This window comes from Numida meleagris, chromosome 6, assembly GCF_002078875.1.
Source record: "Numida meleagris isolate 19003 breed g44 Domestic line chromosome 6, NumMel1.0, whole genome shotgun sequence".
Taxonomy (NCBI): domain Eukaryota; kingdom Metazoa; phylum Chordata; class Aves; order Galliformes; family Numididae; genus Numida; species Numida meleagris.
The window spans coordinates 16,151,673-16,169,539 of record NC_034414.1 but is presented as its reverse complement, the minus strand read 5'-3'; the positions used below and the strand labels follow the sequence as shown (position 1 = coordinate 16,169,539).

General features: G+C 40.5%; 1 protein-coding gene across 1 annotated transcript in view; it reads left to right on the top strand.

The window, feature by feature from the left end:
- Positions 1-17,867, top strand: part of LRRC56 (leucine rich repeat containing 56) — a 55,611-nt gene that overhangs the window by 13,080 nt on the left and 24,664 nt on the right. Inside the window, 2 exon segments of the mRNA XM_021402592.1 lie at positions 9,179-9,266; positions 15,335-15,395. Coding sequence (XP_021258267.1) covers positions 9,179-9,266; positions 15,335-15,395 — 149 coding nt within the window.

Sequence of the window (17,867 nt, the reverse complement as noted above, 5' to 3'; positions counted from 1 at the left end):
TGGAATCCCTTGGGAGCTAAGAAATGAGAAAATAACCTCATTTATTCCTGCTGGCGGGAGAGAGAGCTAGGAGCAGAAGTTAGAAGGAGGAAGCTGCAGCTTTCTGTGTTGCAGAGCTGGGTAGAAGTCTGTGAAAGACAGATGGGGGCAAGGCTGAGCTTCAGGTGCTCCTAGAGGGCAGGATAGCGTTTAGTGTCCATAATCCACTGTGCATTCACATTCTGTGGGGGCCGTGTTCCAGCCCACGTCTGACTGCAGGTTTACATGACTTCCTCAGTATATGCCAACCACTGTTTTGTCCGCACACTGGAGCTTAGATAGCAAGTTGTTCTCAGAATGTCTCTTCCAGTGGTACCCAAGTACTCTCCTAAGAACGTCACTTTCTGTAGAGTGTATATTTTAAACTTTCTGGAAATAAAATTTGATGCATGGCCTTGTGATCTACCCCATCCACTGTCCTTTGGCTCATGTCAGCTGCTGACAACTTACTGGTCTTTTTCTAAAACTTGACGTGGAGTTTGACCAGAGTAATATGTTTGTGGCCTACAGTACCCTTTATAAGCCCAATGGGAATCTATCAGATCAGTCTGTTTTCTTAGGATATGAACTGAAGCCCATTAGAGTAACAAAACAGCTGCCCTTTGATTAACTCTGAATGAAACCCTTATAAAGTTCTTTAGTTGGTATCATTTGTTCTCTTTCTAAAGTTTTTAGTTCACAGTCAATTGTAAGAAGAAAAGCAAATGCTAAGGTAATGTTGCCCATATCCCAGGAAAATACAGTTCATTATTTTGTTGTATTTCATTTTTTATACAAATCAGAAATTAAATTCTCCAACAGTTTCAGATTTTTCCTAGTAATGGGAAAAAAAATAAAAGCTTTTTTATTCATATAATAAATGAACTCTTGATCTTAATCAAGTCTTGCCACTTCAACACTGTATGTACTAACATTTGTAAGGAATTCACTCTTTTAAATGGATGCATGCTGTCCTACTAATTTTTTTGGAAGCAGTTATGTCCTGGCCCTGGAACCTGACATTTGTGTTGGCATAGCTGGGATACTTCCTGTTGAGAGGAAAAATTATATGACATTGTCAAGGAAACAGTAACAGTGTTTATAGCTTGTTTTAATAACATATCCAATTTATCTATTCTTTGACCTTGATGTTGGTCAAACTGAAATTACTGCTTCCATGGATTTACTTCTGCTTTTCCAAATGTAGAAAAAGAGATACTGTTCAACCCTTCAATCCGAAGGGCAATCACGTGCCATAGGAACCACATGCCATTGACAGCCAAGTGGTTTGAAAGGTTCCACTTGAATCAACACACTTGCAATGTCTTCTTGGTTGTCTTTTAGTAGTTGTGAATATTTTAGAAGTTATTGATTGTATTTGCTGAAGTGCTCTAAGAAGGAACTAATAGGTTTTTGAAATACGCGCTCATTAAAGTTATATTATTTTACACTCAGGTGAGGGCATAGGCCCCAGTTCTGCAACATTGTACAGGCAGATTTCTGACACCTGATGGAGAATCCTGGGAAAAAATTTTCCAGGATACATATTTTCTTTGTTCCAGTATATGTATTCGGTTTTACTCCTAGCCCTTGCAGTTTTTTTCTGTTGTGTTTTTTGGTTTTGTGTGGGGAGCCTTGAAGGTCTAGCTGCACAGGACCTTTAAAGATTGGGGGCCTTGCATCACAGCCTGCAGGCTTGTCTGAATCTGTGCATTTGTCCTTTTTCTGGAGGGATCGTAGTCTCCATTTACTAATGAAATCATTATTCTCCTTTAGCAGTCTCCATTACTAAGGACTCTCAAGAAGATATAATGTTTGTATTCCATCGCATTTTCTCCAGTTGTCAGGTTGATTTCCTCCAGAAGAGAGGAGAATTTGGCCTAAAAATAATTTCCTTTTTTTTATTATTTTAGCCCTGTTTTGTTTTTGTTTTTGTTTTTGTTTTTGCCTTACTGAACTCTGTAGCACAAGAGACAGACAGCTACTCCAAACTGTCCTTTGCCTGTTCTCGTCCTCTTCACAGCAGACCATCACCTTGCTTAAATGTTATGCTTGTTCACTATGGGCTTTGTGGTTTTCTGCAACCTCATTCCAGCATAATGTTCACTTTGAAATCCTTTGTGATTCTGTATTCTGCCCAGGTTAATAACATATTCAGTATTTTTTTCTTTGCTTGCTAGTATGTCTCCTGCTGTAATGTCACACTTTGTCCTTTTTCATTAGAATACTCTTCATCTAAGCTAGAGGTCAAAAGTGTTTGATGCTAGAGCTGGAATAATTAGCTGTTCTTTTTAGTCTTTCCACTAGTATCGATATCAATTTTCTGTTGCACTGTTTAATCTTCATCTGTATCAATAGGTATTCTTTGATTTTCCATTTTACCTGTGCAACCTGCTGTACGGAGCCTGCTTTGGCAGGGGGTTGGACTCGATCTTTAGAGGTCCCTTCCAACCCCTCAATTCTGTGATTCTGTGACTTGTACACGTCCTGTTTAATGTTTACAGCTCCACTGTCTTCCTCTGGTTGTGTTGTGCTTATGTGTTGTTGTATGCTATAGAATATTAGAGTGAGCAAATTCTTCCCCATTCTCCCTTTATTCTGCAAACTAGTTTTTAATGGGGAATACGCTGCAATTACTTTTTTTATTTTAATAGATCTGTGGCACAGATTTACCATCAAGTATGGTGGAACTGAAACTGAGAGCTCCAGCTTTCTTGAATCTGATTTTTACTCATTAACCCCCCCCACATCCTGCCTGCATTTTGCAAACAAAAGCTCTGACTTCCACAACGAACAATCAAATTCTCAGAACAAGCTAAGTTTACAAATGATCTTCAGACGTTGTCATGTTCTCAAAACTAATCACTTCAGTTCCTCAGCTTTTGTTATAGTCATGATTTGTATGTGGTCTTCAGAGAAGAAAGGCAACGTTCTTCCTATTGCGCTATTTATTGATCCTGCTCCAATTAATAATGTTGTCTAAACTTAGGAACACATGTTCGGAAGTGGTGTTTAGTTTTGTTGCAGGGTGTATTTCATATGGTATGCACTCATCCTCATGGGGAGAAGAAAATCTTGGAGGGTCCTGGAACAACAGATTGGATTCTTATTGAAATGACTCAATCACTTCCTTTTTTGCTTGGCAGAAGGTTTTCCTTGCAGTTGTAAGCTAGATAAATTTGAGAAGAAACTGGAAATCAAGGGAGCAGGTGCAAAATCTTGATAATTTGTTATATGTGGAGTCAGGAGATGGACATAACTGATTTAATTTGGATCTTCTGATTCCTTCCTCAGAATTGGGTAACCATTTATAATGATTTAAAACAAAAAAAGTTCAAAGGGACCTCTGGAGATCTTCTAGTTCAATCTTCTTTTAAAAGCACAGATAGTTTCTGAGTTAGATCAGATTGGTTAGATGATAGATCGTAGTAAGCATACTGTGAATAGGAAAGTAGTTACAAAGCCTCATTTACTTTCAGAGCTTTCCTTTTATATGTTCTTATCCTAATATTAAAGCCTCCAGTGAAGGCTTATATATATCCTTTTACATAAACATCTGATGTTTTATATTCAAATCGTCATGTCAGGAATATATTTATATGCATACATTGATACACATATGCACGCCTTTTGTAAAAAACAGATTTTCATTTGCATATAGTAGCAGCTGCTTAACTAACTTAATAGTCTTGAATTGTGAGTGTTTAGTGACACAGCATTGAGGTAACAGTTACAGCCACTTACTATGCACCCAGTTGTTAGATAAAAACAAGAATTCATATCGTGGTATGTTTTTGTATATCTGTGAGAGGGAATGTAAATCCTTAAATTTGAAGCAAAAATTGGTATATCTATGATACCGTGTGTGTTAATTCAGGAGGGTTGAACCTGAGCTCGTTTCTTCCTAAAGAAATGATACAGGCTATTTCTGAGAAATCACCAAACCTCCCATATAGTTCCAAATGCCCCACATTTCCTTTGAAGCTTATGATAGTAAGACAGAGAGCTCTTAGCAACCTGTAGTATCAGACCCTTAATAGCAATTGAAAAACGAAAGGTATCAGTATTGTGAATCACCAGGATTGGTCAGCAGGGAGCTGAGCCAGTGATGGCAAGACAAGGCTGGGACCTGTCCATGTAGAATTGTTTGAGTGACTTGGAGCTTCAGCATGAGAGAAAAGACATCTTTGCTGAAGTATCCACCTCCATTTAAACTTCAGTCATTTCTTCACTACTGTTTTCATACCAGCCAAGAAGATCCCAGAACTTAAAACCTTGTTAATGCTCTAGTAATTTTCTTCTTAGAAGAAATAGGAGGTGTCATACTTGCAGCAAAATTACTTTCTTGTGCAAGGGGAGATGATGCTTGGGTTGGGAATTTGAAATAAAATCCCTGTGAAAAGCAATGAACACATGAATAGACATGAAAATGATATTTGCATACAGGTGTAGCATTAGAAGAAAATAAGCTCACCACTCAGGAATTCCTGTGCTAGCCAAATTAACCAGCATCAGCAAAATGAGCGCACAGCTGGAAACGCTTCTCAGACAGCTGCATGCAACATGCTTTTTAGCAACATCTCTACTTTTCTGAGAGCATGTGAAAAATCTAGCAAAGAAAGAGCAGTGAAATCAGTTGTATACACCAGCTTTAATTGAACAGATATTACTTCCAATTAAGGAATTTACAGAGAGTTGCAAGTGGGACTTGAACCGGGTTTTCCAGCATCCCCAGGTGACTTTCCCAACATTCCCAGGTTGGGAAGCTCTTCAAACACAGAAAAATGTTTCACTTGCAGTTCTTTGTAGAATACTTGTGGCTTTTCTTGTCAGTCAGAAGAAAAGCTTTCCAAATGGGCACGTGCTCTCCAGTTAGGTGTTGGCCAGACATTTTGCATGATGGGAGTGCTTTGTAAGCTATTATGGAGTTGCTTCTTAAACTACTGGCTAAATTAGTCACCAGTAGCTTTTGCATGATCTCATGAAAAAAAATAGTTTTACTCTTGTTTCAAAGGAGGTGTAAAACCATAAAATCAACTTTGGCTGTCCTTGTTTCACATATCATTCAGTCTTCAAAGAATTGTGCAGTGCTTTTGCATAGGAATTTATTCTTCCAAATAAGAAGATGTAGGGTGGAGAATAGCACTGTGCAAGTTGTCAGATCATGTTCTTGAACGTCATGTGCAAGAAAGATTTTGCTGTTTGATTCTTCAGAAGACATCTGCCTCCTCTATCTAACCAGTACTCACCTCAGTGGGTAAGTGGAGAGCAGAATCCTCTCTGGAAACCAGCCGTCAACCTGGCATTATAATAAGCTTTTTCAGGTCATCTTTCTGATGTATATCCAACTCTGCCTAGAGGAGATCCTGGGTCCCTTCTTGTCTGCTTTACAGCTGTAAACAACAGAAGGAAACCCTAGATGGCACAGCACCTTCATGGCTGTAAGCATTCCAGGGGCCCGGGCAGGAGTCCTGTCTCTGGCTGCCAGCACAGCCTTTTGAGCTTTGGGCAGACAGCCATTACTTGATATCACAGTGGGACTCCTCTGAATTAGGGCAGGAGCTTGTCCTAGACCTGGCACAACCTTGGAGTGAAGCACTGAAGAGTGCCTTAACACAACTTGTCACCCACATGGTGCCAGACATCCCTCTGTCCAATCTGATCATCTCTGTCGGAGTTTCACTCTGATTTTTTTACAGCCTAACAGCAGTAAAATTCCTTCTATGTATCCCTCCTTTTGAATTTTGCTGAAGGTTCCTATGCTTTGACATTAAACAGCAGCATACAAGGAAGATCCTTATTATCTTCTTATTTAAAATGTTTCCATGTCCTTCCTTTACTCTCCCCCATTCCTGGCGCCAGCATTGTGGCTGTGATATCTGAGACCCCTCCAGCTGCACCAGTATGCCAGGAAAGGTGCCTAGGGAGTAGGAGTGTCCTAGCTGTCCTCCCCAGGAACCTTCTGCTGCCCTGACCCTTTGCTAGCTAACCAGCTCTCAGCCACACCTGGGCTCCTTGCGCTTCTAGTGCCTTTGTAATGAGCTCATATCCTCATTTCATGTTTCTTTCACACAGTGTGATGGTTTTTGCATCCCGCAGCCTGTCAGTTTCAAACTCTCTAAGAACTCCCTCAGCATCAGGAGGCAAAAAGTGTGCTTTTCCTGGTGATTGCTGGAAAAGCAGAACGGGGAAGTAGGAACTGTGAGCAGATGCAATCTGGTGCATTTGCTTAACACATGCTTCAAGAAGCTATCTATAGTTCAAAGAGCCAGTGGTGGCAGTTAACAACCTTTTACAGTGCTGGGGCCACAGCTCTGCTTGTTGCAGCACAAAATATTGGTGCGTTAAGTGGCTCATCTCTCAGCCAGGGGGAGAAGAACAAATGGTGGATCTGGAAGAGGAAAAGGAGAACAAAGTCTGGTAGCCCCACATGTGAAGAGAAAGAATAGGGAAACCTAGATGAGGAAAGTACAACTTTGTGTGGCTTTTATTCTTTGATTCTGAAAGAGGAGGACAAACAGCAGAAGTGCATCTCTTGTGGTCGGAGTAGAGAAAGGAGGCTGTCTGGGATATAGCAAGGGAGGGATAGCCTGGAGGGAGCAATGGAGAAAGGCAAAGGCCCAGCATGGTGACAGGGCCTTCTGCTGCTATACTGACAAAGTGCATGTCCCAAAGGTTATTGTTCTGGAACCACTTTCTCTTCGGTCTTTTAATAAAGTAAGCTATTGAGGCTATTTTGACATGGACGAGGGAGGTATTTGTCAGAAGGAGTTGCCTTTCATGACAATAAGCTTGCATTCAAGCCCAGCAATTTGAGCATGTGGATATGTGCCAGGATGTCAGCTAGCTCTCATTTCTCACATGCTCTCATTCTGCATGACAAATAGTGTTGTCTGCTGAAAAGGATGACTGCAAAATGTGGCTTTCAGTAAAGGACCTTGTGTTTACTTCGGGGAGAAAGCCGTCTGTAGTAGGTATGCTTGCTGCCTTTGCAGGAGCAAAACAGTTGTTCTGGGGTCTACATAGGAGACAGAAAGCATATTCCTGGATGCTACTGAGGTCTGGGGAATTTTTGCCTTAGGTCTTTGTTTGTCATGCCCTACTGTGGAGGCAAGCAAGGCCAGAACCTTAAAATCACAGTTAAAAATTCAGATTAACAATAATTTTAAACACAATTTCAGAAGGGTGATTGGAAAGCAGATGAAGACTTTGGATAACTGTTTTTATTAGGAGTATGATTCAAAGCCTTACACAGGGTGTGAGTTTTTAAGGAGCGATACTCAGCTGTTTCATCAGTGCTGGTCTTGAAATGATGCCCTTGTATGTTGTCATCTCAGTTTCACCCAGAGTGAGTTTTGGTCCTTTGTTTGTTAGGGAATGTAGAGCCATTAGACTGAATGAAATTGATTGCTTGTGAGCAATATGATTTCTACTTGATGAGTGGGAACGTTGCCACTGCTGTTTTTCCCTACAAAAAAGAACTAGATGTTCTTGTGGTTATTTTTCCCTCCAAAAACTCATGAACAGAGGTGGTCCTACACAAATTCCCTTCTAATGAATCATTTCCCCTTTATTAGTGTTGACCTCCAAATGAAAACATCTAAAGAGTGTTCTAACTTTCTAGTAGTAAGAAAACTTATTTCTTCATGTGTAGACGTGATTGAGTGACTTTGTTCATTCATGTTAAACAGAGTGGCAAAAGGCAGGTGACAAAAATTCTTTCAACCCGTGCTCTTGATTGCACAATTGAAGAGAAACTGATAATCAGAATCAGATGTTTCTTTGAAGCCAACGTTTATAGCTTTAAGTCTTAGCTCTTTGGCATAGAAAGGTGAAAATTTAGCGGTTGCATCATTGTCTATAGTCTCAGCTCTTTCAGGCAATTGCTGTGACCTAAAGCCTTGTCATCATCTCTCTGGGAGTATTTCAGGCCCTTTCATGAACCACAAACCCATCAGGAAAAAGGGGCAGAGTTCTCTTTTGATCCTTTTCATTGAATTGGTGCATGAAGGATTCACTGAGTGCCCCAAGCTGATGGAAAGGAAGCAGTGGGGCATGTAACTTGGAAGAGGGAAGTGAGGGAGTGAGGATCTGCATAAATGAAGAGAAATACAGCAGAAGGGAACAGTGCACAACAGTTGCATTCTGTCAGTGATGGTGGCTTCCACTGCTAGTGGAATTGCAGCCTGGTGTTGTAAGACTTCACAGCTTTACTGCAGCTTTTGCTGGCTGTCCTAGAGCTTCCCTCTCTCTTCTGCATGTAATTTCTGCTTCTGTCCTCATGCTTACCTAGCAGGTCTTGTTACTGAGTGGACTCTCTCAGGCTTTGCTTTTGGAAAGGCACGCCTGGATTTTGGTTCAAGGTTCCTTTTATCATTCATTGTGATTAAGCTAGAAGAAGGGCGGTCTTGGCTTACCCTATATGAAATACAGAGCAAACTAAGTATGAGTGTATCAATGCTGATTTACAGATATTTAAGGAAAGAACCTGTGCTAGCTGCATTCACACACACACACACGCGCACACACACACACACTCTTGTTAATACGGTGGTTGACCCTATCACACAGATTTTGCAAAAACAATGAAAGATTTGGAGGCCTCCATTGGCATTGACTAGTTCTTTTCTAATAAATTTGCAATACTTGTAATTAGTGTTGTGTTCTTTCAGAAAAGCTATCACTATATGACTGTCTTGAGGTAAAATCATGTTTCCTATCGGTAGTTTTGGATTAAAAGCTAAGTGTGTTTTGTTGAGTTTTACTATCTAGCACCTTTTTGATTACTGGTGATACTAAGGGTACCTTTTCTTATCTTCTGAGGATTAGTAAAATATTACACAAATCTTACAGTGTGGACGTGTAGTTTAAATGAAGTTAATTGGCATGTAATCTTTTGTTGAGTTGCAACTTGAATGTAATGCCCCACCTAGACTGTGTGAGCATTGTAGAAGTGATATGAAGCTGAAATAATTCAGAGCGGCTAGAAAGAAAGATCTTTGAATACTAAATTTATTTTAATGTTATCGTATGTCTAATTGTTTTGACCTGGAGTACATGCTGACATAGCACTGGTTGAAAGCCTTTCTACACCTTTTTGTTCCCATATCGTCTGTCTTGTTGTGTGAGACTACACATATATCTCTGCTTATTTTTACAGAAAGCTTTGGCAGGGGTGGATGATCTGCAGCAAGTAAAGGCCCTAGAGATGCGAATAGATACAAGAGAGAGCAGCTTGGGGAACTTTGGTAAGAAAACAATTTATTCTCTGCTTACTTTCTCAAATTTTCCTTTGTTTTTTTTTATCAGGATTGGGACTCAGAAACCAGCAGCCAATGTGAAGTACTGCTGTGCTTGAGAGCTCTTGAAACACGTTCTTCCCAGTACCTCTCATTTCTTGATCACTGTTTTCTTCTGTGAGACTCTAGGACTGAATGCTACAGCAATGGATGGGTGACACCATTTAGGGCTACAAAGATGCTCCAAGGGCTGGAGCACCTCTCCTTTGAAGACAGGTTGAGGAAGTTGGGCTTGTTTAGCCTGGAGAAGGGAAGGCTCCCAGGAGACCTCACTGTGGCCTTCCAGTACTTGAAGGGAGCCTACAAGCAGGAGGGTGGCTGACTTTTTAAATGATCTGATAGTGATAGGACAAAGGGGTATGGTGGTGAGGCACTGGAACAGATTGCCCAGAGAAGCTGTGGATGCCCCATCCCTGGAGGGATTGAAAGCCAGGTAGGGTGGGGCCCTGGGAAGCCTGATCTGGTGGGTGGCAGTCCTACCCATGACAGGGGGTTGGAGCTCAATGGTCTTTAAGGCCTCTCCAACCTAAACCATTCCACAATTTCTGTCTAATGCCAATTAATTTGAACAAATTCTTCATGACATGTCTCTAGGTCTTAAATGAGCATTTACTGATTAAGTTGCCCTCTAGAGAATTTGATGCTACTCTAGTGAGACAGAGTAGCCAAAGTTCAGTTTGTCTCCGCTGAAAGATTCCCCTGAGGCTGGGAAATCACTAGTGGTATCAGGCTGCCAATGCTGCCAGCCTCCTGGATGTGCTTCCTGCACTACCTCATCAAGCTGTGCTGGAGAATGTGCTTGAGGAAGCTCCACTGGATACATCATTTGATGAGTCCCAGGAGGCCCTGAATGCTTGTAATTCATCTCTGTGTCATCATCTCTGCACAAGAGAAGTGAGGAAGTACTGGAGGAATTCCTTCTATAGCAGAGTCAACACTGAGAGTGTGGAACGTTCCTTTCTTCCAGTACTGGCAGGCATTACTGTCAGCAATGTGTGTACTCCTGTCACAGCTAAGTCTGTCTTCAGCTGCACTGAAGCTGAGTAGCTATTGCAGGGTAATATTATATGTGCCAAAGGGAGCTGCACACCCAAAAACTAGTGCTGGTATTTTCAGACAAGCAGTTCATTTTCCCATGCAGAGCACCAAGGTGTGCAAGTGACTATAATGTAACAGCCAATCAGCTTTGGTGGGCGTTTTGATATCAAGAAAGGTTAAGGCAAGTACAGCGAAGGGGGCTTTTGTTTTGAACTGCACGGCCATGTTATGGATGGCCTCAAGTAGCACCAGGGAAGGTTCAGGCTGGATGTTAGGAAAAACTTCTTCAAATGAGTGCACTCTTGGGCACTAGAACGGGCTGCCCAAGGAGGTGGAGGAATCACCACCCCTGGAGGTGCTCAAGAAACGTGCAGATGTGGTACTAAGGAATATGGTTTAGTGGGCAGCATTGGTGGAGAGTTGGACTAAATGATCTTAGAGATCTTTTCCAACCCAAATGATTCTGTGATTCTATGATTTATATTGATTATTCAGTTTATTTTGCAGATAGGTTTCTTTTTGATAGGCACTTGGTAATTTAAGTCAAACTGCATCTGTTTCTTTCAGAGTTCATAGTCTATTCAGTCTTGTTTCCTCCGGTTGATAAGAAAATCTTATTACACCATTTCTACTAGTGCTCCAAAGTGGTGCTCCCATTCCCATGTCATTATGCATTAGCTGTGACAAGCTATCAAAATGCCTTACCTTATCTGTAACTTCTGTGTTGCGGTATTATCTTAAATATGTAGTCCCTTCCATTTCCTCTTTTGAACTTTACCTTACTGTCTGTTATTCTTCACATGCTCATACAGAAATGCTGCACTTAATCTTGTAGATTTTCTGAAGTGTTGTTAGAGCAGAACAAAACAAGTTCATTTACCTATCACTGATCGCTCTCATGTTTCCTCTGGACTTCCCTTTCTTTACTGGAATAAATCCCTTTCCTTCTGCTCCCTTCGAATAGGTTTTTGCAGCTTTTACAGAATGCAGAGCACTGTTCCCACATTGCAAACAATGTCCATTTATGTCCCACTTTGAACTAAGAGTTGGACTTCAGGGGGTATAAAAAACAGCAGCTGCAGGTCCACACTGCTTTTGAGAATAATGAAACAACAAGACTAGCTTGACTTTTCTTCCCTTCCCCTTCCTTCCCCTCTTCTTTTTTTTCTCTTTAGTTCATTACTGACTTTTCCCCCTCTGAATTTTTTTTTGCAGATGTCAGCAGATGACTAGGGCAGAAAGTTTGCCGCTTACTGCTTCCAGTTATCACCTGTTGTTTGCAGTTTTTCTGCTCTCGACTGTTCACCTGACAGTTGATTTTTAAATACATTTAAGTAAAATACAGTAGGTTTATATATATATATATTTTAAATACAGTTGGTTTAAAATACATTGAGGTTTTTTTATGAGCATTCTGCTTTGGGCTGTGGTGAACTTCGAAGCATTGTCTTTTCACCCTTACCCAATGTGTCAGGACAGCCTTTACACAACTGTGTGATATAGGGGGAAGGAACAGTTGTCTTTCTTAGGGACAGGACGGAGGCTCAAGCACTAAAAGACCAATGTTAAAATGTTTTATGTGATCAATATCAGAATAATGAAAAGCTTCATGCCAGAACTTGAATTTGAGTCTCTTTGTGGGATTCAGGATAGCTGCTGAAATCTGTAGCTGTTTGTTCTCAGTGCACCCTGCTGAGTGACAGGCAAAGCATTGAACCTCACTGGCAAGCCTTATATCCAGCTCTATGGAACTTGGATTTACTTTTGTTCTCTGTAACTGCATGTAGGCTTCAGTTTATATTCGAGCAGATGGACTATTTCCTTTTTATTAGCTTATCCCTTCAGTTTTGATTGCTGACAGATCTGGGACCATTTTGATGACCAACTCATAGAAATCCCTGTTGAAAGTAATGGTTGGATATAGTCGTTTAAGACACTACATAGTTCTCTTATTTCTAAGTGATTTTAATAGCTACAAATCAAGTTACCCACAATGCTGTTCACTGGTACTTACTCAATTTTTGCCTTCTGGCAGCCAGTCTAAGTTGATTATGTGTCTGGAGACTGTTGCTTCTCTTTGGTGAGGCAGCTGTTTGCTGCACGGGGACTGTGGAACACCATGCTGCTGCTTGGCAGAAAGCGTTTTATCAAGGAAAAGCTCTGCCAAAGGTTCAGCAATAGGCATATGTTATTTTTCATACAGCGTTGTCTTATCTATTTCCTTCTGCTCTGTTCGTCAGTATTTCTTTGTAAGATACAAAGGTGGAAGACGTTTACTCTCCAACACGTGCCTTCCTGCCCAGGCTGTCTTTAATTCATAGAATCATAGAATCGTTTGAATTGGAAGGGACTCCTGAAGGTCATCTAGTCCAACTCCCCTGCAATGAGGAGGGACACCTACGCTAGATCAGGTGCTCAGAGCCCCTGCAGCCTGACCTTGGGTGTCTCCAGGCACATCCACCACCTCTCTGGGCAGCCTGGTAATTTAGATGGTATGAAAAGCTTCACTTAGGAGGTGCAACAGCAAGGGCTGCAACAGGGCTTGAGGCACCTCTCCAGCCATCAGAAATACTTCAGCAGGGGATTTATGTTAAACCCTAAAGTGATGTGTCTTTTTGTGAGCTTATGACCTCAGGTAGCTGGACTGCAGCTAGCTTGGGTTTGTCTGCAGATGCTGCATTGCAATATAAACAACAAGTGTGATTAATACAGATATTGTGGCTTTTAGAATATAATAAAACCAGCATCTTACCTGCTTTCTCCTTAGACTAGTGAGTCATGTAAATGTCACCTGCTATACCAAGGCAGCTCAGAATGAGATCTCCATTGCTACTCTGCTCATGAAGTGCAGCACATAAGGCAGCGTAGCTGAATGTACATGTATCTCTTTTATCCAGAAATGGAGCTAGTAATCTGAAAAACGCAGTCTGTTGCTCTAAAGAAAGCAGCTCCAAGGTAGGTGTTCGCAGGGGGAATGCTCATTTTGTAGCACAGTCAGGCCTTTCCCCACAAATGCACATTGCGTTGGAGGGCCAAACTAACATTTACATGAAAATGTTTTCGTTCTGGGTCCTACTTAGATTTAAAGTCTATTAAAAAAATTTTTAAGGTATCAAGCACCTAGCTTACATTTTGATTTCTTTCTACTCTTCATTTAGTTTTTTTGTTCCTCTGGGATAGTACAGCAGAAGAATTTAACACTCATGCATTGTTGCAAGGAGCGGCACTGAGACGCATGGGTCAGCGGGCATGGTGGGGATGGGTTGATGGTTGGACTAGGTGATCTTAGCGGTCTTTTCTAACCTATGATTCCATGAAAAGGCTATTTAGTGAAAGGAAATCAAGGACAGAAGAGATAACATTGCATGCCGCTCTCAGTTCTCAGTCTCAGTCAGACCAGTACTGTGATCACAAGCTTTTTAGAGAAATGCTTCGTTAAAGTCCTCCTGGCAGATTTTCACACCACTGCACATAGCATTCTCTTATTTTAGCCTACTACAGAGTCCGGGGTCGATGGAGCCAAAATACAATAAAATGTCCAAGATGGGGGATTGTGTTACAGTAATGAAATAACCAGATGTGAAAATTATGTCTTCAGCCTGTAACACTGGCTGCCACACCCCACTGCCTCCTTGAATCCTTTAATGGTGTATTTTTCCTGAACCAGCCCAAAATGTATACAGTAGAAAGTTTTCTTTTGAACAAGACTCAATTCTGGCTTTTAAAATCTGTTTGCTTCTTAATGCTTCAGGTTTTGTATCAGTAACACAATAGCACTTTTTTTAATCATCTACATTTTGTTTTTTTCCTTTGGGGTCTTCCTTAGCACATGGATTATGTCTACAGAAGTCTTTGCTCAGTAGCATTTATGACTGCTGTGACTAATTAACAGAGATAGTAATATCTCCTCTGTTGGGAGTCTGAAGTATTTTGTCGCCATGCTTTATAAAATTTGTTTGACATGAAAGTGTGTGCCGTGCAGGATGAGGATGGTGTGTTTATAATTTGTACTATAATTTTTACATGTTACGGAAAATCATTAAAAATAAGGCTTAAAAAAATGCACAATGAGATTTTGTATTTTCTAAAGAGCTTTGCAAACAAATGAAGTTAAAGATTTGCAGTATAGCATGAAATTCAATATGTGGATTATAATCACTCCCAAACAGCATTAGATGAAGATAATGCTTCTTCTGAAATATGATTTATTAAAATGTTTTTGCCATAAACACTGTTTGGGGAAATGGAATGAACGGCATGACCTTCTTTGTTTGCTTGTGAGATCCCACTGCCCCCCGCCCCCCTTTTTTTTTTTCATTTAAATTCCTTTTTTGATCCTTTGCAAAGAGCTGGATAGCCAGAATGTCGTGCTAAATCATCCTTTGCCAGAGAGATTACTGTTGAGAACAGGCTTTAGTGTCTTAGTAATGATCCAGTCTGTCTAAAATTCATGCTACCTCTCCATGGTGATAAATTATACTCGAGGATTCTTGCCATGGGTAAACTCTACTGGTGGGAATGGGTAAGTTTGCCGTTGTCAATAGCAAATATTTCCTGTGCCTGGAGCTTATATCCATGGAATGCTATGATCTAAAGTGTTCTTCATCTTCAGCTCTTTGGGTTATCTCTCAGTTAATAGTCAATATGGATTACCAATCAGAACAAAGAAAATAGTCACCATGAAGCCAGATTCTGTTGTCTCTTTGGAAAAGTGCTCCATCAGAGTTGTCAGGGAGGGTTTTCAAAAGTATAATTCGTTAGTCAAGCAGACAGTATGTACATGTTGCAAAAATGCAAAGGATGTAATATTTTCTAAGTGAAATCAACTTCATTAATTTTCTTAGAAGAGGTCCGGCACAGATCTGGCAGAAACAGATGAGAAATGTAGGTAAAACAAGATGCTTCAACTTGTAATTGTCAGAAGTTTCCTTTATTCTACTACCAGGTGTGCAAAATGATTCTTTATTCTGATCTCGTAGGTGCCTACCTACCTAATCTGAGAGAGCTGAAGTTGAACAATAGCTTGCTCGTATCTGTGAGGTAAGAAATGAATGATAACTGAAGCGAACATAAAGAATAACGGTCCTCAATTTTATTTAAATGATAAAATCTTCATTTATGCTGCTTTTATTCCTATCGTTTCCACATGCCATGATAATGAATTGGGTCACAAATATATACTCCACAACCTCCTAAGTTTAAGGACGGGACCTAAACTGGAATAAATCAGTGTAGCCACAGTGATGCCAATGAATTACCCTACAGTTTGCTACCAGGAAATTCCTGCCATGCTGACATCCATGGAAATTTGCAGAAATTTTGGTGTTGGAATTTTACCTCTTGTGTACATATAGGTGCTTGGATTTCAGAGTGCTTCAGCCCTTGGGCTTTTATTGTGCACAGTAGTCTTTATTATACAGGTCAGTCCAGTTCTTCAGCAGATTAAAATCTCCTTGACTTGATTGAAGGCAGTGAAGTTGCACTTACTGAGAGCTGCTCTGAAGCTTCATCTCCCTGGCTTTGAACTAAAAGAGGGGAGATTTGGACTGGATCTAAGGAAGAAATTTTATACAATAAGGGTGATGAGGCACTGGCACAGGTTGCCCAGAGAGGTGGTGAGTGCCCCATTGCTGGAGACATCCAAGGTCATGCTGGATGGGTTCTCAGCACCTGATCTACCGTAGGTGTCCCTGTTCACTGGAGGGGAGTTGGACCAGATGGCCTTTAAGAGTCCCTTCCAGCTCAAATGATTCTGTGATTCTATGACATTCTCTAATGGATAGCAGCAGTAAATTCTTCACTCTCCCATGCATTGTCACTAAAGTAGCTAACAAACTTTCAGTTTTTATGACTGGTGATCTGAACACCATCTCTTTATTAAGGCCCTTGACTGAGCTTGTACTAGTTGCTAGAAGGGTAAAAAATGTAAAAGAAAATTGAGCAGATTCGATCTGACAGCCATTATGAGAATGGATTACCAGGACTATCATTTGTCCTGTGTCAGAACACAAGCTGCTTCTCAACCATACATGACCTTGTAAAGAGGGACTTTGAGTTAGGGGGGAAAAAATAGTGTTTAAAAATGCTGCTTCATCATTCAGTTGTTACACTTCGATCATATTCTCCCTTGTAATGATGATAAGATTAAGTATTTGATCTCTAAAGTTGTTTTTTTATTCACTTTACAATCTGTAACATGGGAATGTGGTGAATCTACATTGCTGCAAATATTTTAATGGCAGCCAATCCTTGTCATGGAGTTTTCTCCACTTCTGTGGAGTAAGTAATGAGTGAAAAAGAATTCTGTTTTTGATAATCTCAGAACACATTTTACTATACAAAAAGAAAAAAAAAAAAAAAGCGAAAAGTGGGTTTTGCTTTGGTCTAGAAATCCATATGATCCTAAAATGGTGCACAGCCATTTCTGTTATGCAGGGTGAAGTTCAGAAAAACTTCTGAATAACACTTGTTTATTTGACTTAGGGCTTTAGCAAGGTTTTGCACTTCCTTTTGTATTGTCATGAAAAGGTTTTGCAATGTGTTTTCTGTGGCATAACGTCCTTCTTGCCCTTGATGCAGGGCATACTTGGTCTCTTGTTGAGTTTTGATTTGATCAGCTATAATGCAAATATGTTTTGGCTTGGATACCAAGCCTATTGTGACAGTTCCCTGGCACAGACCCTATGAGAGGCTACATTCTCTCAGCTCTAAGTAAGTCTGCTTTTTATGCACCAATTAAATGCAGTAGTAGTGTTATATGTAAAGGAGGAGCAAGAATCTTCTCTCCCAGAGCGGTCGGTGAAGGACAGGAACAGCTTTCATTTTTGAGTTCCAATTTTTTACAGTCTGTCATTGGTAAACATAGAGCATATAAGGGCACAGCCCACGGTGCAAGCACAGTCTGGGACTTGTACTTTGGTTTTGGACATCTGCATCAAGTCAGTGTAATACCCCTTAAAGCAACACTGCCTTCAGAGCAGTAGTGATGTCTGCTACAGCCAATGTAACGTAGCTACTGCCATTCTAACAGGCTGTTTTCAGTTATTCGTAAATGGTTAGCTCTATTTTTTCTGAATTAAAATTATTGATGCTTGAATTCTGTCCTAAAGGTGACTACACTTTTTTGTATTCAACCAAACCCATCTAGCTGGTGTTTCTGAAAATGGCAGAATAATGTTCTTCCTTCTTGATGAAAGTAATTCCTGGGATAAGGTTAGAATCATTGTGGCTGTAGTTTGAAAATGGGCAGCAGATAAGACAAAATGTCTAGTGAGGACAGGCTGTGGAACGTTGGTTGGTTTATTGAAACAAAGGTAAGGACGAAAAGATTGAAGGTGTTTCATATATGGCTGCTTCTGGGTTTTAGTTTTAGTTTTCTACTGGCATCTTGGTAAAGGAATGCCCTTTGTACTGTGGAAATAAATTATTTCTGATTTTTGTTCATTTTCTAAAACGCACTAATTTTATGAGGTCCTCATTCGGTGACCTTTGCCCATCTACCAGCAGCCAAGA